This window comes from Ovis aries, chromosome 1 (assembly GCF_016772045.2).
Source record: "Ovis aries strain OAR_USU_Benz2616 breed Rambouillet chromosome 1, ARS-UI_Ramb_v3.0, whole genome shotgun sequence".
In the NCBI taxonomy this organism is placed as follows: Eukaryota; Metazoa; Chordata; class Mammalia; order Artiodactyla; family Bovidae; genus Ovis; species Ovis aries.
Genome location: NC_056054.1, coordinates 7,861,427 through 7,883,665, shown reverse-complemented (window position 1 = coordinate 7,883,665; position 22,239 = coordinate 7,861,427). Strand labels below are relative to the sequence as shown.

At 47.4% G+C, this 22,239-nt stretch overlaps 1 protein-coding gene across 1 annotated transcript in view; it reads left to right on the top strand.

The window, feature by feature from the left end:
* The window catches only part of INPP5D (inositol polyphosphate-5-phosphatase D), a 137,809-nt gene that overhangs the window by 21,082 nt on the left and 94,488 nt on the right, over window positions 1-22,239 (top strand). Inside the window, exon 2 of the mRNA XM_027967486.2 lies at window positions 799-862. Coding sequence (XP_027823287.1) covers window positions 799-862 — 64 coding nt within the window. The remainder of the gene's footprint in view (window positions 1-798; window positions 863-22,239) is intronic.

Here is a 22,239-nt window from a genome sequence, read left to right as displayed (position 1 = left end):
CCTCCAAATTCCTTACGCCTTTGGCCTCAGTAGCCAAGCCAGGGGAACTCCGTGGCTGTCCACTGCCACCAGGCTGTCTGCAGGCTGGCTGCCCCTGCTGGACCACCTATCCATGGGCCCCTCCCCCACACGCTCAGACCTGACAGCCCCCCTTCCTCTCAAGGCTTTTAGGAAAGGAAAAAGTGGCTCTCCTTCCTTCCCACGTCGGAGTCCTCTGGACCAGAGGAAGGCTGAGCCTCTAGAAAGAGAATCCAGGATTCCTTGCCCTTCTGTGTTAGAAGCTACCCTGAGGCTCACCCTAAGGCTTCTCGGAAAATCCAGCTTTCTGAAGGAATCGTGGCCAGCCTTCGGGAGAACGAGCCTGTGGGGCAAAGTCTCCCGGGGAAGCAGCCACAGAGGGTGGGAGACTTCCACCCAAAGCTGCGTGAGCCTCACCCTGGCCAGCGCGGCCCCTCTGTGGCTGTGCCTGCCTCCCACTTGGGATGCTCCCACTGTGCTCAACTCCGCTAGGGTCTCGTTCCTTCTTCAAATACCCACTCTGGCTCCATTTTGTTTGGCCAACAGGACAGCCCAGAGGCTGAGGAAGCCCTTCCGAGTGGAGGACCCCTTTAGATCAACCCACACAGCTGTCAAGTACCAGAGTGAACCACGCCCTAGGGACTCCACCACCTTCCCTTAAGGCTCCTTGAGTGCTGGGGGGGTGAGGTGGGAGGGGACAAGTGGTGCCTCTGTCCCAGGCCCCTCGACGTCCAGAAAAAGGAGCGTGTAGGTTCTAACTCAGCACTTGGTCTGTTTCAGGTACCGGAACTGTGTTTACACTTACAGGATTCTGCCCAATGAAGATGATAAATTCACTGTTCAGGTGAGTCTTTCAGAAACCTTGAAACGTGACCTTGACTGCAGCGTATACTGGCAGCGAAAGAGGAAGGAGGGGAGAAACCGGGTGTCCCAGGCAGCCTAGACGTGGGGCTTGTCTGAGCCTGTCTTTCTCCTAGAGGACTGTGGCTGGGGTTGCTCAGCGGGCAGACTGTGACCCTGCAAACGGACCTGCTCCGGGGCGTGATGGAGCAGGCACCACAGACACTGTCTGTGTTCATGGGTGTGAAGGGGAAATAACGGGAATAAGCACGCTCAGATGCAAAGGAAAAGTGACTGTGGTTGTTGATTCTTTTCTTCGGTGCGTTCAAATGTGTGAGAGTAAGTGGGCCGTGAAGGAGAGAAGAGAGGGAGCTTGCAGGACAGCAGACTGTAGGTTTTGAGGGGCCAGAAGATCACCCTAAGGATGAGCAGGAAATAATACCTTTGAATTCATAGAGACCTGTTTTGTCAAAGGCATCATGACATCTGATTTCCCCATGGAAAGTCCGAACACGTAAAACCCTGATTATAAAGGTTAAAGAGGAAGTTCCCTACTGGTCCAGTGGTTGGGACTTGGCCCTTTCATTGCTGCGGACCCGGGTTCCATACTTGGTCAAGGAACTAAAGATCCTGAAAACACAAGCTGTGCAACTTGGCCAAAAAAGAGAGAGAGAGAGAAGGAAGAAAAAGGTTACAGAAGGACACACCAGGGGTGCTGAATCCAGGAAAACCACCCTCCATACGGTTTGTGTGACAAGACCCACGGGTGTGGTGTCATCACAATACACGACAACAGAGATGCTCTTGCTGGTGGGGGCAGAGGAGTGACACTCAGCTCTCCGGCCCCTGGGGAGGGGCACCGCCCCCTACCCGTGTGCCGAGCAGAGTGGCCAGGATAGGCGAGGGTCAGGACAGCACATCATGGAGGAGCCGTGACAGGACCAGGGGTTTAGTTGAAAAGAAAGTAGAAGTGGAAGGGGTGAGGTGGCGTGCAGTCATTGATTCCGGAGATAAATGGAATGATGCATTTTGTGCAGAACTAGGATGCAACAGGCTTTCCTGGTGGCTCAGACGGTAAAGAATCTGCCTGCAATGCAAGAAATCTGGGTTCAGTCCCTGGGTCGGGAGGATCCCCTGGAGAAGGGCATGGTAACCCACTCCAGTACTCTTGTCTGGAGAATCCCCATGGACAGAGGAGCCTGGCGGGCTTCAGTCCATGGGATTGCACAGAGTCGGACACGGCTGAAGCGACTCAACATGCACTCAGGAGGCAGTGGGACAGACAAAACTGGACAATAGGCAGGTCCCTGGGGTACATGGGGCTGCAAAGAGTTGGACACAACTGAGTGTGCTCTCATGCACACGCACGCAGGTCAGGCTGAGCGTAGCTTCTGGCTTCTTGGTCCTTTCCCACACATGCATCTGCAGTGGTATCTAAAGAACACCCGTTTGAATGTTTCTGGATCATCTGGGACGCTCCCATGTCTCAGCCTTGTCACCAGGAACACACGTTGGTACCCTAAGACTAGACGGTCTTTTCAAGACTTGGCAGCCACCCGCCACTGGGAGGGTGGTCTTGTTGTGGGCTCCTCACCTGTCAGGGACAAGACTGTCCAAGGGAAGGCCTGCCTGGGGGGCTGGTGGGGCTCAATGGCCTTGAATTTTCCCCAAGTCTAGGACTGTGTGAACTTTCCCACAGAGGTTAGTGTCCTTGATTGGTGGTTTGCTGAAAGGAGTTTAAACTCTCGAGTTAAAAGTTAGTCGGGGCTTTTGATCTTTTTTCCCCTTGTGGTTTCTTTTATTCCTTCAAAGGGAAGAAGACTTTAAGTATGACTAGGTTGTAAACTGGAAAAGGCCCGACTGTGGCTTCTTGTACAGAGTCTGCACTCACGGCTTGTAACCGTCTTAAGTTGCACCCAGGTCCGGACCTTCTCGCCGTCACTCCTTGCTGCTGTGACATCGCGTTTTCCAGGGAATGGCTGCCAGTCCTGTAGCAGCTTCCGAACCTGGGGCCTCACTAGGCTTTGGGGGTCGAAAAGAACAGAGACTCAGTTTGGCTAACGTGTGCAAGGAGTGTGGGCAGCCCTGGGGGAGATGTACAGCGCAAGGAGGGAGAAGGCTGGGCCTGGACCGGAAGGGCTTGGGGCCCTGCGGTCCAGGTGCTACCTGCCACAACTCAGCCCCTTTTGGGAGGTCTGCCCTGCTCCCACCAACAGGCTCACTACTGAGTTGCCAGTCCCGAGAGGGAAACTGATTGGCTTGGCCTTCAACGGCTTTCTCTGCAAGGGGCCCCTTTCTTAGCCCGTCTTGGTGAGTCTGCCCTGCTCCCACCAACAGTCTCATTCCTGAGTTGCCAGTCCCGAGAGGGAACCTGGTCGGCTCAGCCATCAACGGCTTTCTCTGCAATCCTCTGTCTTGGAGCAGGGACCCACCCATGGCTCGGACAACAGGTAGAGTTGTGGGGTTGAGGCATCGTTACCTGAGGCCTACACTCAGCCAGGCAGATCTCACAGAAAAGCCGGGCCCTGCTGGACGCATCTTTCCCCAACCCGGGCACTGGGCCTAGGACCTCCTCTTGGCCAAGACCAGTAACCAGGGTACGGGGAGCTGGGGGTGCCGAGGCAGCCTGAGCCATTTGTACTCCTGCGAAGACACAACAGCGTACAAGACGGTCAGAGCAGCTGTGCACGAGGAGGTGGTTAAACCACGCGCGTGGTCAGGCCAAGTCCCGGGGTTGTCGCAGCTTCAGTACTTACTGATCGGGGCTCATTTTAACTCCAGTTCCTCTTTTCATGTTGAGGCAGAAACCTCATATTCTTTTCTGAGCTTAGCCACAGTTTCTAAATAACTCATTCCTTACACCTGAGTCTGTTGGGTACCCCCAGAATAGAAGGCTCCCCAAATAAGATCTGGCCTGAAACATTGCCAAGTGAAGCAGCAAAGACTTTCATCTTATTCTAATCGCCTTAGCTGTTCTCACCCTGGACCTCCCGCTTTTTGTCAAAACCGAAGGAGACACTCTGTCTCTGTTGCTTGCCAACCTCGTGAAGTCAGTCAAGTGACGGTCCCCAGGTAGCTCAGGTGGAGGAGCGAGCCTGACCCTTGGGGACTCAATTCTCACTCCACCATCCCCAGACTTACGAAACATCAGAGATGGGTGGGAAGCGTGTAAGCCGTAACTTCACTCAACCCCTGTGCTTTAAAGCATGGAGGTCGCTGAGCCCCGCAGAAGTGGGGCATCACGCCCAGGCTCCAGACCTGCCTGACTAAGCCTTCTATTTTTCGACCCCAGAAGGTGTGTCCAAACCCAGCTGGGCGTTGAACGCCTTAGAGAAGGACGGATTCTGTCCCAGGAAGGAGGACAGGGAGGCAGGGAGATGGAACCTCTCAGAGGGAGAGGATACTTTTCCTTCCATGGTTGTAGATAATAAATGATCAGAGATGACATTTGGCCTTTGCAGTAAATCTGTTGAGGCACCTGGAAGGCAAGCCAACCACCCAGTTCCCAGCTGGGTCAAGTCAAGCTTGTGCCAGCTATGTGGTCTCGGGCGTGAGTGTGACTCTGCTGTGAAGTGGGGCTCAAAATCAGGCCTCCCAGACTGCAGGTAAAATACGCAGCCAGGGAGAGTGGTCAGTGGCAGGGCTAGGCGCGAGTTGTGGAGAAGGGGGAGCCACCAGCATGGCTTTATTTAGTTTTCTCTTTATTTATTTATATATATATTTGTTATTGACTCTATTGTTTTTTTTTTTTTTTTTTGGCGGACTCATGTCAATGTATGGCAAAACCAATACAATATCCTAAAGTGAAAAAAACAAAAACAAAAACGCTGGCATGCCTTTAAAGTCTTGATTTGCTATGAGAGAAACAGACCTCGAATAAGACGAGGACACCTGTGAACCAGCCTAAGTCAGTTCTACCTCGAGCTCAGATGAGGGAGGAGGGAAGAAGGGCAGGAAATGGGATGGAGAGAGGAGGAGAAAGGAAGAGAGAGGAAAGAAGGAACAGTGAAAGAGGAAAGAGGGAGACAGGGAAAGAGAAAGGGAAGAGAGAGGAAGGGACGTCCCTGGTAGTGCAGTGGTTAGGACTCTGCTTCCAATGGAGGGGTCGTGGGTTCGATCCCTGTCTAGGGACAAGGGTCCCAGATGCTTGCCCAAAAAGGAAAAGAAAACAAAAAGTAAACAAGAGGGAGGAAGAAAAAGTGAAAGAAGAAAGAGGGAGGGGTAGAGATGAGTGCTGGGGGGCAGTTCTGATAGAAAAAAAAAAAGAGAGAGGGAACCAAGGGGGCACAGAGGCAGTGTAGAGGGGGAGGGGAAGGGAGACTGGAAGTGCTAGAAGGTTCTAGCAGTGCTCAGGGGTGGTGGGAAGGAGACCAGTTTGTGCCGATCAGGCACCCTCAGCTCGGCTCCTCGGGCTGAGAGTTTCCACGGTGTCCCCAGCAGCCCGGGGATTTGAGCCGTCATTCAACAGCTGCCCTTGAGCCTGGGAACCTTCCAGACTGGAGGTGGAGCTGCTGGTGCTGGGGGTGGGCAGGACTCTGAGGGCCGGCCCCTCAGTCCCGTTTCCCACACCGAGAGTGGGTTTCTCGTAAGGCCCCGACTCCCGCCCCGACATGGAAAGGGAAGTGGCCCTCGGAGGAGGACTGCTGACTCCAGAGTGAGCTCTGGGGTTCCCGAGGCCTTTTGCAATGACTCTCCTCCCAGGGACGTCAAGGCAGGGCGAGCAGTCTTGATGGGTCAGCTGGAACAGGGAGGCCCCAAGGCTGGCACGTAAACAACCCGCTGCCACAGTCCAAGTGCATGGGGCCCTACAGCTCCATCCTGCGACCCTCCCACCCCTGCTGCTCCTCTGACATCCTTCCACACAGAAGAATAAAGGAGAAAATAAAAGCCTCTGCTGGTCCACCGTCATGGTGACGTTTGCTGCAAACTTCCTGTCTTTTCTTGTGGTTGAGATTCTGCCCTGGCTGGTGAGTGTCGAAGTCAAGACAGGAACACAGATTCAGGTTTTAAGGCAACTTTGGGTGAAGAGGGAATTTGAAACCATCTGCCTCATAGTCTCCAGGTATTCTTTCCCCATTTAGAAGAAAACCCCGGTGGCTTGAGCCGTTCAGGCGACAGACTCATGACTCAGTTCCTGGTCCCTGACAGTGGCCGTCACGTTGCTCTGGTCAGTGTGGCTTTTGCAGAGATAGAAAAAAACGAAACAACTTTCTAAAAGCCGTTCCGTCACAACTGTCCGGGAGGGTTGACGGTTGAGCCATTGTTGTTTAGCTCAGGAAGAGGGTGGCAGCTGTTATTGTTCTGAGTGGTCACCAAGTGAAGTAAAAGATTCCGTCTGAGCCGCTGGGCGAAGGATGTGGCTCGAACACAGACTTCCTGACATTGCGCAAGCGGAGCTGAAGATGCATGGGCGGCAGAAGCCCGCATGTGGGGCCGCCTTGCAGGACTCGGCGGCCGTGTGGTCCACAGCGGGGCCCACGGTGTGGTCCACAGCAACCAAGCAGTCCCTTTAGGCTGTGACAGCCACATTCTAGAAGCCTGCATTTTCATGTAATTTTATTTCATTTCATTTTATTGTAATCTGCCATAGAACAAGGACAGATCTGTTTCCCAAGCTTCTGGGTGTCTCAAAACATTTTCCAGTTGCCATCAGATTCAGAAGGAAATCTGATGAAGATGAAATTCTTGGGGACCAAATTTCCCTTCAAAATTCTACAGAGGCAGTGTTCTACTGTCTTCAGAAACCTAGTATACCTGACGTCCCTGGTATAGTGGTTAAGACTCCATATTTCCAAGGCAGGGTGCGCAGTTTTGATCCCCAGTCAGGGAACTAAGATCCCACACGCAGCATGGCGTGGCCAAAAACTAAAAGAAAAAAAAATTTTTAAGACACTTAGTATACAAAGTGTATTAAAATACAGTAATCCAAGGCCAAGCTGGTACCAGTCCCATTACAGGGAACCAGTATTTTTCGTTTTCTGCTTTGAAGCTGGTGGGAATTCTTAACCACCTTTGTCATTTTCCTTGCATCAGTAGTTCCTGGAATGTATTCAGCCTGTTCACTTTGCAAAACCTGGGTCTGTCTTTGTCTCAGAAGACTTTTCTTCTGTTCGATCTCTAGTAAGTGTTGACTCCAGCTCTTCTGGCTTCTATCCGCCCTCTCTACCTCCAAATGACTGTCTCTACCCTCTCCCCCTCCCCGCTCTGCCGATCTTGTCGCTGCTTCTCATGCTATAAGCCTTCCGGTCCACCTTGCCCCAGGTGGACCGTTTCTTACTTGTAGCCCAAAGCAGAGCCCACACGGGGGCCAACACTAGCTGTGGCTGGTGGGTTTAAGCACAGGAATATTGCTGTTGTTGTTCAGTCGCTCATCATGTCCGACTCTTTGCGACCCCATGGACTGCTGCGCTCCAGGCTTCCCTGTCCTTCACCACCTCCTGGAGCTTGCTCAAACTCATGTCCATTGACTAGCTGATGTCATTCAACCATCTCATCCTCTGTCATCCGCTTCTCCTTCTGCCTTCAATCTTTCCTTTCCTAGAGTCTTTTCTAATGAGTCAGTTCTTTGTATCAGGTGGCCAAGGTATTGGAGCTTCAGCTTCAGCATCAGTCCTTCCAATGAATATTCAGGAATATTGTAATGTAATGTAACTGCTAGGAATATGATGCAGTAGTAATCAATGAGATGTGATGGGAAATGTTCCACAAGGCTTCTGGTAAAAGTTTATTTGTCTTAGAAGAAGACATAGGATGAAAAGATCCATTTTCTAAGTTTGGAAGCCGTTGTAGGATGTGATTGCTGGAGTTGCTGCTGCCATCTTGAAACCAAGAGGAGCAGTCACTGGAAAGTGAGGCCAGGCTGCAGAGGACAGACCAGAAGGATGAAATGAACCTGGGTCCTCAATGATGCCATTGAATTAACTGAGCAGGATTAAGCAGCCTGGTTATTGCCTGGCCTCTAGACTTCCTGTTTGTGAGACAGTTAATTCCTTTTTGTTCAAGTACAGTAGTTAAATTGGGTTTTCTGTTACATGCAGCTAAAAGTACCTCAATATGCAAACGTTTGGACTATTCTGGGGGAATTTCAAAGGAGAAAAAGAGACATTTCAATTGAGCGTCAGGTTTCACTGCACCAGAAGCTCACAAACAGTGGTCTGACACGTGTATCCCCGCTGACATGTATATCTCCAGTTTTCAGTGCGGCCTATGCCATGTTGCTAGGACCACTGCTGCCTACCCAGATACTTGTGCCACTTGTCTCCATGCCCTACATCAAACCCTAAGGGGTTTGATATCCCTTTCTCCAATTCTAACCAGAAAAAGCGCAAAAACCAATCAGTACTTTAGCAATTACTTGCTCCTTGCAGAATGGTTTAGTGTCTTCTCTAACTTCACTGTCAAGATCAGATTCTGAGTCTAACCTTAGTACATGTAAGAGGCTACTTAGAGCTGTCCTACAGAAAAGAGTCTTTCCTCTAAGAAAATAATTGCTGATTACTCCATTGAAAGAGCCACCTGCCTTTTGCCCCCCACCTATGGCTCTCAAACCCCTTACCCTGCTTTGTCTTCTTGATGGCACTTGTGAGTATCTAACTTTATATATTTATTGCTTGATTTATTCATTATTTCTCTTAGAGCTGTTTCTGGCATGTAGTGGGCATTCAATAGATATTTGTAGTTGCTAAGTCATGTCTGACTCTTTTGCAACCCCATGGACCAGGCTCGTCTGTCCATGGGATTTCCTAGGCAAGAATACCATTTGCCATTTTCTCCGGGGAATCTTCCTGACCCAGGGATTGAACCCGCATCTTCTGCATTTTTGGCAGATTCTTCATCGCTGAGCCACTGGGGGAGACCCCAGTAGATATTTACTGAATGAATTAATTCTGCTGCCACCCTTAAACATATAGAAAGCCTATGTGTTTCATTTAAAATTAGGGCTTGTTTTGCCCTCGCTGCTGTTGTCATTTTTAATTGGGTCCACACTATCCACTGGAGAAGGTGATGGCACCCCACTCCAGTACTCTTGCCTGGAAAATCCCATGGGCGGAGGAGCCTCGTAGGCTGCAGTCCATGGGGTCGCAAAGAGTCGGACACGAATGAGCAACTTCACTTTCACTTTTACCTTTCATGCCTTGGAGAAGGCAATGGCAACCCACTCCAGTGTTCTTGCCTGGAGAATCCCAGGGACAGGGGAGCCTGGTGGGCTGCCATCTCTGGGGTTGCACAGAGTCGGACACGACTGAAGCGGCTTTGCAGCAGCAGCACACTATCCACTGTATCTCCTGACTTGGCACTGATTTTTCATGCCTTGGTCGACTGCCTCTGCATCGTGGGCAGGTTCTCTGTTCCAGTGGGGCCCCCTGGCTGGAAGGTGAGCGCCAGATGAAATCTCAAGCTGCCGCCATGTCTACCAGCTTTTGTTTTCCCGACCACAGAAAGTTGGCCCCAGCTATGGAACCAGCTGTGAGTTGTGTACCGTTTGAGCCATTAACCTTCTTTAATGAGGTTCAAGATGACCCTGTTCTTAAGCTGAGTGGTCATGTTCCAGAATGCTTAGCTGAGACTCTGCACAGCCATTCATTCAACACAGATTAGTTGGGCAAAGAAGGCCAACAGTCAGCCTCACAGACCCAGTCTCTGCCTGCACAGAACATTCAGTCTAGAGATCCAGGACTTAGCAAGATGACACCTTGAACCCCAGGTGTGTAGAGCTTAAAGTAGAGGTGTTTTGGGAACCTTCTACAGCAAAAGGAGCTCCCCTTAAACTGGAGGAAGCAAATGGCCCGCCAATCCTTCCCCCAAATCACCTCCCTCCGTTCTACGTTCCCCTAGTACTTGCTGTCTTCCCACTACCACGCCCTTGCCGTGTGGGGTGGTACTCAGCTCTGTGGCAGTCTCCCACAGGGGACAGTGGGTGCCTAGGGGACAGTGGGTGCCTCGGGAACAGTGAGGGTCTCCCTCGTCTCTGTGTCTGCCCTGGAGCCCAGCCCAGGGCAGTCTTCATGACCGCTGACCAAAGGAAAGGCCCAGCTGCACCTGGCTTGAAAGATGGTGCCCCAATTTCCCTCTCGGTGCTCAAGAAAACTTTTGAGGTTAACCTTAACTCCCTCGCCTGGTTCTTAGCAGAGATGAGCCCCGTTTTGAGCAACCCCAAGACATCCAAATTTCTCACCCCGCTCAATATTAAATTAATTAGTAGGTCATCACTTAGTCATTTTCTACAAAGGGATTTACCAGAAGAGGGTAAGTAAGAAGTTTCCAAAGTCCCTTCATTTCTTCTGCCCCTGACTGTCCAAGTAAAAGAATTCCAAGAGGCTGATGGTGATCAGAGTGTCCCCCTGTCTTTCGATAATATTTGTGCTGCCTCATGATTTGGGGGGAAAGTTCTAAAGTCTTGGAGACATGTGTTTCCCCTAATCCAATGACTGGCAAATGAGGCCTTAGCACCTCATATTGGGACAAGGGAAAGATGCAGTTCCAGTCCTTAAAGAGGGAGACCAGGCATTTAAATGAACAGATCTAAATGTTCCTCAGAAGTCTGCAAGAAAGACCAGTGGCTGCTCCGGAAACCAGACAACAAAATCACACTCTCTCCTGGAAAGGCGTTGAGCAGATAGTCAATCCTGTCAAAGCTCTTCCCTACCCCAGGATCTTTGCACTTGCCCTGGCCTCTGCCTCAGACTCTGTCCCCTGACATCACTCCATAGCTGACTGCCCCAGTGTTACTTCCAGGTCTCCTCATCTAAAGGCATGCCCTCATTATTTTGTTTTTCTTTATAACCCTTATCATTGTCTGCAACGGGATTAGTTCCTATTGCCGCTGTAACAAATTACCGTAAATGTAGTGGTTTAAAAACATTACATGTATGATCTTACAGTTCTGAGGGTTGGAAGTCTGAAATGGGTCTCACTGGGCTACAGTCAAGGAGTTAGCAGGGCTGTGATCCTGGCTCATGGTCCATTTCTCCATTTTCAAAGCCAGGGATGGCCAGTCACGCTTTGTCACCATGCCACCTCTCTGGGTCTGACTCTCCAACCTCCCTCTTTACCTTATGAAGACCCTTGGGATTGGATTGGGCCACCTAAATAATTCAAGGTAACCTTAATTCTCTCTGCATCTTAATTCCCCAATACCACATAATAAAACACTCTCATAGGTTCCAGGCAGCATTGAGACATGGGCATCTTTGAGGCGCTGTGGTTCTAGCTCCCTCAGTGACAGTCTTTGTGATTTATTGATCCACTCGCTTCTCATCTGTCTCCACCATAAGGATGAGCTAAGACCTTGTGTGTCTGGCTCACACTGGTATCTGTAGCCTCTGGGAGAGCACCTGGCACAGATTAGGGCTCAGTAGTGTTAGTCACTCAGTGGTGTCTGACTCTTCGAGACCCCATGGGCTGCAGCTCGCCAGGCTCCTCTGTCCATGGAATTCTCCAGGCCATAATACTGGAGGTGGGTAGCCATTCCCTTCTCCAGGGGATCTGCCCAGCCCAGGAATGGAACCTGGGTCTCCTGAATTGCAGGCAGATTCTTTACCATCTGAGCCTCCTAAGTATTTGCTAAAAGCTTGAACGAGGCATAAATATATGAGTGAGAGAGGAATGTCTTCCATTTCCTCCCCTATAAAAGGAAGGGCATGGACTAGAGACCTCCAAGTGCCTGCAAGCTCAGAATTACGATTCCTCCTATAACAAGAACATCCACAGAGAGGAGTAGGGAGTGACGGGGGCTGCTGTTTCATAATCTGCTCTGCCTACATGCAGGGGTGCAGTGGGCACACCAGGACGGGTCTGGAAAGAACTAAAGGCAGCGGGGGAGTTTGGGGGCGGGCTGCAGAGTTAATCAGGAGCTGCCCCAGGCTTCATCTGCCCCGAGGCAGCTCCTCTGCAAGCTGACTCTCAGGCTAAGGACGCAGAGCTTGTCTGCCAGCTGTCATTTCTGTCTCCCTCAGAGTACCTCGAGAGTTTCACACAAAGAAAAGCAAGCTGGAAAGGAGAGCATCTCGGGGATATGTAATTAAGGTTAAAAATATCCCTCCGAAGCTCCTGGCAATGGGGAAAAGGAGGATGCGCCTGTACCCAGGACCACTGGGACCATGATGGCTTTTGAAAGATAATGATTAGTCCATGTTCTTCATGTATCGATGAGCTTGTACAGCTATAATTACAGCTGTATCCAAGCAGTGCCAAGAGATGAACGGCTCAGTTCTTGGAGGAGGGGAGTTTAAACAGGGCAGTCTCTTAAATACAGGACCTTTGCTGAGGGTGAGAGAAAAGGGGAAATGGAAACAGTGAAGAAGATGAGCTGCCTGCACTGTGTCTTTCGGAGGGAAATGGCTATTTTGAAGGTGAACTTTGCATACTGGAGGAGGGCTCAGACACCCATGGTGTCCCTTCTTTCCCCATCGCCCACCCCCTCCTCCCTCTTGAGATGGACTGAGCCAATCACAGAGCCCCAGGCCTGGGACAGTCTCTGGCCCCCAGCTGGCCCAGGACACATCCCACTGCATACCCAGCCCTCTGAACTCCTGAGCCCCACCCTGTGCTTTGCACTTCAGTGTTTATTCCTGCTGGTATAGGTGAACAGATTTGGCCCCCATGATGAAAATGGTTACACAGCAAGAAGCAGAAAAATAAATAAAGCGGCATGTCCTGAAAGAAATGGAGATATAAGTAGATTTCCAATGTGAGTGCAGCTTGAAGTCTGGGTAGTTTTCGCCCAGCCAGGCAGGAACCACAAAATTACTCTCTGGACTAAATCGTCTTTTTTCTGTATTAAGGATTCCTGCAGATCAACATTAGTTGCCTCTGCTTTTTCTCTTAGGAAAGACATAAGAAGGGTAAGGAAGTTCAAACTGAAATATGAAACAGAAATAAAACCCCCTGACGTTGAAACATGGCCTTGCTTCTTCTGGGAAACTGTCACTGTAAATGCATTTCTCTGAAATGTAACTTTAGAAACTGTAATATATTTGGTATCTCAAAAATAGTTGTAAGGACCTTATGTGAAGAGCTTTGAGCACTCACTGAGGCAATCTTTAAATGTCAACGGTCCTATGATATTTGGGGGAGAAAAAAAATTTGCAAAAATTTGGCAGTAACAGTATCATGCCTGGTCAGCTAGAGTGAATGGTACACAATTTTAAGTGTGCTGTGAGTCTTAAAATGAAGGTAATCAAAAGATACAGACCTCCAGTTATAAGACAAATAAGGGGACTTCCCTGGTGGTCTAGTGGTTAAGAATCCACCTTCCAGTGCAGGGGATGAAGGTTCAATCCCTGGTTGGGGGACTAAGATCCCACATGCTATGGGGCAGCTAAGACCTGAGCCACAGCACAGGGCCAGTGCAGTCAAAAAAAAAAAAGATACATAAGTCCTGTGGATATAATGTACACCATGGGGACTACGGTTAATAACTGTCTATTTGAAAGTCGCTGACAGAGTATATCTTAAAATAATGAATTATATGTTTGAAAGTCGCTAAGAGAGTATATCAAAAGTTCATATGGTAAGAAAAGAAAACGTAACTTATGTGCAGCAATAGATGTTAGCCTAACATATCGTGGCAATCATTTTTCAATGTATACAATTGTGTACACCTGAAGCTAATATAATATTAAATGGCAATCCTGTCTCAATTTTTTTTAGGTTAAGAAAGTTATTGGGAGTGTTGCCTAGGAACAGATAGTAATAATAATAGTAATAATAGCCACATTGCTTAGAGTCCTGACGCCATCCAGAGCTCCCTCCTACTGCCCTCTCCTCTCAGGGCGATTTCGGGCCACACATCTTTGGCTGCTGAATCTGTTCTCACTCGTGCCTCCTGGTGCCCTTCTTTTGCCTTCCACCCTATTAGCCCTGAGCCGCTCCCTGGGGTCTGAGAACCAGACACTGTTCCTCAGCCCTGTAGAGCCCAGGAGATTCTCTAGAACTGGGGAATTCGGCAGCCACTGGCCTCATGTGGCCGCTGAGCACATGAAATGTGGCTGGTCCAAATTCAGATGGACAAAATGTAAAGTATACACCAGATTTCAAAGACTTAAAAAAAAAAAGTAATACAGCTTATAGTAATTTTGCCCATCAAAATCCTCATATTTGGGATGTAGTGGGTTAAATAAAATCTAATCATCAAATTAGTTTCACCTGATCTTTTAAAATTCTTTTTAATAAGGCCACAAGAAAATTTGAAATCACATATAAGACTCACTTTTTTTTTTTTTTAAATTAGCTAACAATTGCTCTAGAACCTTGCTACTCAAAGTGTGGTCCTCAGACTAGCAACAACTGTTGATCATCCTAGAGCATGTTAGAAACGCAGAGAATCAGGCCCAGGCATACTGGTTCAGAATCGGCATTTAAGCAAGATCTTCAAGTGATTTGTGAAGATCAGTGTTAAGGTCTGAACACCATGTGAGGTCGGGCAGATGGCAGGAAGTGTCGCATGGGATGAGAAAGAACGCACACCAGCGCTAACATCTTGGAGGGCAAGTTGTCACCATCCATGAACATCTGTGGCACCTGGTCCACATAAGGAATGACCCTCTCCCCATAGGAATGTGTCCAACAAGTCACGTGGGCAAAGACATTCTCTGCAGCATCACTTCAAAATGGGGACCAAGGAGAACCAGCAAGCCACATAACTGTGATGAGCAGGGAACCTTTACATGAAGCGAAATCTGACCAATTGCTTAAAAAGTTAAGGTAGACCTGTGTGTAATAGGTTGGAAATATCCCCAAAATTTAAAAGAAGAAGGTGCAAAGTGATATTATCGTTTGAGAGTTTGGGGTTTTGTTTGATAAGAGGTATAATATATACACAGTACTGCGCAAACATCAGAGTTGGCAGAAGAGGTATCTGAAAAATGTTAACAAGAATAGGGGTTACCGTTTGGGGTTACCAATGGGAGGAGGGCTTCTACTTTGCAATTGATAACTTTCGTACTATTTTGATTCTTTTTAACCATGGCCAAGACATAACTTTTATAGTAATACTTTTTAAAACTTTTCACTTCTTGTCTTTATTTTTTAAAAAATGTATTACAGGAAACAGGATTGTCCCAGAAATCTTGGAGGGTAGGGTTGCTGTCATGTGCGGTCCCAAATAGGATTCCCAGTAGAGAAACCTGGGGGTGAAAAGGTTGAGATCAGGTTGATATGAAGGGTTTGAGCACTGGGCTGGGAGTTTAGAGTCAGTTCTGTAGATAACAGGGTGCCACAGGGGTGGGGAGGTGGTGGTTGCTTGTTTTTGTGTTTTTTTGTACTGATTGAGATGAAATTCACATAACACAAAATTAATCATTTTAACATGAACGATTTCGCAGCACTTAGTACATTCACAATGTTTTGGAAAAAAAAAAAAAAACCTTTTTAAAAATTACCTTTTATTTATTCCTTCAACCCCTCTAGGAAAAACATGTGTTGAATTTAAACCACTCAACGCATAAACTGGGTGGTGGGGTAATTTCTTGAAAAATGTGTCACCGTTGTTCTGTAAAACTCTACTAGAGATGGCCGAGGACTGAGCCCCCAAGGCAGGGCCCACAAAGCCCCATGCTTGTTCTCAAGTAGAGCTCTTCCAGGTCAGGGGCAGGTGGAGAGACCCCAGCATCAAGACCCTTGTCTGAGGATGGCAGGCCTACCTATAACAGTTGCTGTTTTCTTTCTCTCTTTCTTTCTATATATATACTTTTTTTTTTGCTTTCGTTTTCAACTCAAGAGAAACATGAATATATCTTTTTACAAGCGTTCAAACAAAACAGAAGCACAGAGTAGAAAGTGAAAACCTGCCCTCCCCCTCCCCTTCCCCGACTCCCCCCTCCTCTGCAAGGGGAACCACTGCCAGCAATTCAGCATTTGCCACTTTGGGTGCATTTACATAGAAATTTGAGCCTGTACAAATGTATAGGGTTTTGGGGTTTTTTTTATAAATGAGATCATGATGTTCATATTGTACTGCAATTTGCTTGTTTCCCATAGCAATCTGTCTTTGAGATCCAGCCTAGATTTGTTCATATACCTTTGTGCTTCTCAATTGTTATACAATATACTTTGTCCTCCTCCTCTTAGACAGTTTCTTTCTTTCTTTCTTTCTTTTTTTTTGTTATTACTACAAAAAAACCCCAATACTGCAATAAACAGTAGGTTTTTCTGTGCTGTGCAGGTGTGGAGGTTCCCTTTGGGATGAACTATTCCGAGGCTGAAGGAATGCATTCTACAATCTGTGTGTTGTAGATACAGCCAAAACAACCTGCCCAAACCTCTTCCGATGAATCATCTCACACCTGATACCACTCTGCACCCACCATGTCCCCTGTCTTCTCAGTACTGGACGTTATCGCAATACTGGACATTATCAGTGTCTATTACTTTCATCAAACAGTGGGGAAAAATGCAATCTCAATATTTTATTTTGCATTTTCCTCTTTAGAAATGGGACCATCAGCCACTGATGGTCCAGTGGCTAAGACTCTGCACTCCCAGTGCCAGGAGCCTGGGGTTCAATCCCTTGTCAGGGAACTAGATTCCACAGGCTACAGCTAAGACTTCGAATCTGCAAAGATCCTGCATGCTACAATGTAGACCCAGTGCAGCCAAATAAATAAGTATAAATATAAAGAAATGAGGATAACGATATTTTCACATATGCATTGGCTATGTGTATTTCTTTTCCTATGAATTGGCTATTTATATTCTTTGTCAGTTTTTTCCTTTTAAAAAATCTTTCTGACTATAAAAACTCTTCATATGTTTTGCATATTAATTTTTTTGGTTCCAATGTAAATATTTTCTCCCAGCCTGTCATTTTTTAAAAAACTTTGTTTATGGTTCGTTTGTCATGTGGAAGTTTATAACTTTTTTGTAATCAAATGTTTTCATTTATGAATTCTGGGTTTGTGAATCACTCCTCTCAATATTATTTATCCAGGGAAAATATTATTTTCCCCTACACTTTCATAATAATCTTTTATGTTCAGCTCTTTATTTTTGCATTTGGTAAAAAAGTAGAGTCTATCGCCATCTTCTAGGGAAAGCCACACCATTGATTAAATAACCCGTCTTTTTCCCGTTGATTCACTATACCACTTATCATGTGCTAAATTCACTTAGTCCTAATCTAGGGAATCTTCCTTCTTTCGCTGACTGATGAATCTAGTCTTGCTTCAGTTCTGTAATGTTTTTGTTGCTGTGACTTTATTGTGTGTATCCCAGAGACCGAGCTCTATTTATTGTTTTCTTTATTCTTTGGTGGTTTCCATGCATTTTCTTCTCCAGATGAATTTTACAATCAGCTTTAAGGGGCCCTAAAAAAAATCCAATTTGAATTTTTATATAATTGCATTGAATTTATAGATTAATTAGAAGGTAGCTCATATCCTTATACTGTCAAGTCCTGTCAGAGAATGGAGCATCTCTTCCATTTATTCAGATTTTCTTTTCTATCTCTCTTGTACTGTCTTTTTTATTTTCTCCATAGAGTTCTTATGTCTTCACTGTTACTGGATGTGATGTTGTTTTAGCTACCTTGGCAAACAGAATCTGTCTTTTCCATGGCATTTTCTGGTTAGGTTTTGCTGGCGTCTGTGTTTTGACTTTTGTAGGATGGGCGTGCATAATCTTTCTGAGTTACTGAATTCAGTAATTCAGCAATTCTGAATCAATGATTATGAGTTTTAATCAGTTTTTGAATGCGTTCTTTTGACATCCCTGGGTACATGATCTTGTATACATGATACTGTCTCTTGTATACATGATTTGTCTCTTCTCAATACGAGTCATTTGCAGGGAGGGAAGTTGCTTTGGCTTGTTTCATGTCGCCTGGGACCTACGGTGAAATGATGTACATTAGTGGGAATGACATTCCCCGTTTGTCTTGCTTCTAATTTTGGAGGATGCTTCTGCTCTGGAAGGAGGATGCATAACAAAGACAAGGAAATAAAAATTCAATAAAGGGAAAAAAGGCCCAAAATGCCAGTGCCAAGAAGGGACCTACCAAACAATGCCCAAACTGGAATGGCAGAGTGGATGGGGTACTGACAAGCATTGCCACGGTGTCGGTGCCCAGGAGGGTCTTCTCTGTACCCCAGCCCCTTGCTCTAGATCACTGAGCTCTGGTTTGACCTGGTTCTGTCTGTCATCCAGCATATTTGAGATGCCTCCTAGCTTGGTGGTAGCCTCACAGTAATAAATCTACTTCCTGGATCCTAATTGAAATTGCTGATGTAAATGAAAGGGAGACCCCAATAGCAGCAGAAACCTATGTCCAGACTGACGCTGGTGTCTTCTCCGCTTAGCCAGTATTCCTCCATGTGGTTCTTAACAAAAGATCACCAATGAAGATCACAAAATACTTTATTGAAATCTATGTAGATTATACCAGAGAGCACAAACTGGCAGCCCCTGCACTGGATTTGGTGCTCTCTTTGCCTGACATTTTTTTTTTAATTATGATTTTTTTAAAATTCAGAGATTTTGGAAATTCCCTGGTGGTCTGGTGGTTAGGATTTAGCGCTTTCACTGCCAGGGCCTGGGTTCAATCCCTGGTTGGGGAACTAAGATCCCGAGAGTCACACAGCATGGGCAAAAAAATAAATAAATAAATAACAATAAAAATAATTTTAAAATATGGAAATTCAGAGATTTTACATAATACTGAATTTTTAGCTTCCCTAGAAAATTTGGAAGCTGACAACCTGAGACCCACATGACCCTGTGTGATGTCCCTGGAGCCGAGTGGAAGCTCCCACCTTTCACAGAGGCATTTCACTCTAATATGTCACAGTCCCCACCTCCCTACTGTCTCACTCCCAGCCATCTCCTCTCGTTTATATCACCTGCCCTGCCTCTGTAGGCAACTGAGCCATAATCTCTGTCAGATGCAAGAAACGATCTAGTTCATCAGGCTAGCAAACATAAATTGACCTTCTACTATGTTAACAGTAGCCAGCTTGGTCTCTTCCCAGTGACCTCCTGCTGGCTCCAAGGGTCGCCCCTTGCTTTAGTGTGTCTTACAAACCATGCTGTCAGTAAGCTGATCTAGCATCTCACCTGGGGTGGATGCCAAGCTCACTCAACTGCAAACCACAAAAGAATCCATCCTGCCCATTGTGCGCATCACAGCTTCCGGTCCTTGCCTCTTTGTCCTTCCCCACCACTGAGCTCTCTCAGTGGACTTCTCTTCCTTCCTTGGAATGAGGCTTGGATTCTATAGAAGCAGGCATCGTTGCATTCCCCCTTTCTGCCCAGGGCTTCAGTCTCACGGTGGAAGGGTGACTTTGTCACTTCCTCAGAGCATCAGGAGCCTGCAAACGGTGACTTTCGGTTCCTCTGCAGGGCAGATGTTTACCCCGAGCTGCCCATCCACTCCTGTCTGCCTGCCCTGAGCCACTGTCCCCCAGAGGTCGAGGGTGAGCCCCGCTGGGGGCCTGGACGGCCCACACGTGTCACCGTGCCCTGCCAACCACAACACTTTGCTCTTCTTCCTTTTCAGCGTCTCCTAGCTTCAGGCGATCCCACCCCCCCCACCCCCCCAGCAAGGCAGGCTGAAAGCTTCCTGTTTTGATCTGTGCCTTTGCCATCTTCATTACAAAGTGTTTTTTTCCTCACTGAGCAGTAATCTCCTCTGCTTTCCCACCAAGAAACGTTAACCATCTGGTGTCGACGGTATTTCTTCCTGATCCAGCGTCGCTTCCAGAGATCTGGGCCACGCAGAGGGTGAGGCACGCACGTGTGCACAGGAAGCCAGTCCTCTAAGAACTGAGAGAATGATTTTGCTAGTGATAAATGGCACGGGGCCCCCTGCATTGGCAGACGTTTGACAGCCGGCTCTCCAGGGAAGAAAGCAAAGCCCTGGTCTGCAGTGTTGGCCAGTTTCCGTGGCGTGAATGCTCTCACCAGCGCCTCCACCATAGTGGAATCATTTAACAACAAGCTCTTGGGATTCCGGAAAAAAATTGGCTTTTGAGCCAGAACAAATAGGCACAGGTGGGCCTCAGCACATCCCTGGTCCGTGATAAACTCATGCTGGCTATTGCCCAGCGAGGTCTGCTGCCTCTGGGACCACAGATGTCTTTTTTTTTTTTCTTCCTTTCTTTCTTTTTTTTTTTTTTTTAACTACACCAGGTCTTAGTTGCAGCATGCAGGATCTTTAGTTGGGGCATCAGGATTTTCAGTTGTGGTGTGCAGGATCTAGTTCCCTGACCAAGGCTAGAACTCGGGCCCCCTGCATGGGGAGCACAGTCTTAACCACTGGACCAAGGCAAGTCCCTGCGACCAAGCGGCACACTCAGTCTCTTAATCGCGTCTGACTCTTTGCGACCGTTTGGACTGTAGTCCACCAGGCTCCTCTGTCCTTGGGATTCTCCAGGCAAGAATATTGGAGTGGGTTGCCATTTCTTCCTCCAGGGGATCTTCCTGACCCACGGATCAATCCCACATTTCCTGTGTCTTCTGCCTTGCAGGCAAATTCTTCACCCACAGAGCCACTGGGCAGGTTCGCCTGGAACCATAGATGTCTTAATTAGAGACTCCTGTAACTTGTTAGGGCTCAGACAGATTAATAATCACTTCCACTTTACTTAGAGCCCATTTAATCCCCAGACCCTCATTTATACATTATTTCAATTCAGTTTTACTCATTCCTTTTCATCACATTTGGAGAAGATATTTTTTCCTACCTAACTCTTGTTAATTTTTCATTCCTCTGAGCTTCAGCTTACTCATCTGAAAAGCAGGAGTTGATACTGTATTAATTAGCATATTCAACACCGAGCAGATACTCCCTTGATGATAGTGGAGCCATGTTCTGGACTTATTATACAAACCCATTTTAATACCTGGCTGAGTAGATCTGAGAATCCTCATTCATGAACCAGAAAACTGCCTCAGCCTTAGATAGATGAATGCCATTCTCCAGGCCTTACAGCTACTGAATGTTGGAGCTAAGGTCTGAATTTGTGACTGTTGTGGTCTGTTTTTAAAAGATTAGCTGCAAGAATTAAAAATATGAGATTGCTATCAAAGAATCTATATTTTAATCTTTCCTTGAATGTTTTGAAATTTTGGCAACTCTTGGGAATCTAACTGGAGCTCAGCAGAAGCTGGTCCCTTTCAGCGGACATTTCTCCCTCGTGCCATAGTCCCCACCTCACCCTAGGGTCTCACACCCTGCCTACTTTACTCACACATCGGGCTTCAGATTTCGTGCATTTTCTTTCGGGCCACACTGCTTTCTAACTGAATATTACTTCCTCTTGCCACTTTTCCCTTCCCATTTGACCAAGGAGGAAACTGAGACCCAGAAGATTTTGGTAATTAGTTCAGGTCAAATCAGAAAGGCCACAACAAAGTACCCAACTTTTGCAATCAGATTACGTGATCAAAGCCACAGCGCCTTCTCACTATAAAGCCGAGTCTTCACAAACTGTTTTAATCCCTCCTAGCCCCACAGTGCGCTTGCACAACCCTCCCTTTAACAGGCAACCACTGAGTGGGTGTCTTTGTATCTGAATAGGTTCTTACAAAATACATACTGCTGTTGGGCATGCATGCATTGTCAATGTGCTGAGTGATACCCGAGTCCTCATTCTCTTTTCTACTCTCTCCTCCAAAGGACCCTTGCATGTTGCTACATACACATCCAGTCTGCTCCTAGCTGCTGCATAACACCCCCTTGTACACCTTGGCCACACTCTGCCCATCCACTCTCCCCATGATGGGCACTCAGTTCCCCCAAGGCCTCTCCACCACAAAGAAACCTGTGATGACCATCCACGTAGGTGGCCCGAGGTAAGCCCTGGAGAACAGGCCCAAGGGTCATGGGATATTCACGTATTTAATTTGTCGAAATTGTATCTGATTGCTCTCCAGAATGGCCGCACTGGTCTACGCTCCTGGAATTCCTTATACAACGCAAGATGTTGAGGGAGGAAGGAAGGGAGAGAGGCTTTTAATTATGTAATATCCATTAGTAAATAAGGTCCTTTGGGTGGAGTTAAAAGTAGGCTTCCTCATACCAAAGGTTTCAGAACACTGCCGGCTGAGACATTGGAAGACAACAGCCTTTCAGAGTCCAGGGGCACAGAACTGAGAGTAAGGGCCCTGAGACCTGAGCTGGGGTCCTGGTGCTGCTACTTACAAGTCATCTGGCCTTTCTGAGCCTCAGTTTCTTCATCTGTAAAATGGTAAGACTGACAGAAACTTAAGTAAGTTTGACTGGCTTCTCAAAACAATATTCATCTCCTCATTCATTCTCAATGTGGAAGTTTCTCATGATTCATTTTGTCACCTCAGTACCGAGTTTCCGAGCATATCCAGTCTCACTTGACACCCTATATTCCCTCTTGGCAACTTAGGGACTCACAGGATCAGAGGCCCCATCAC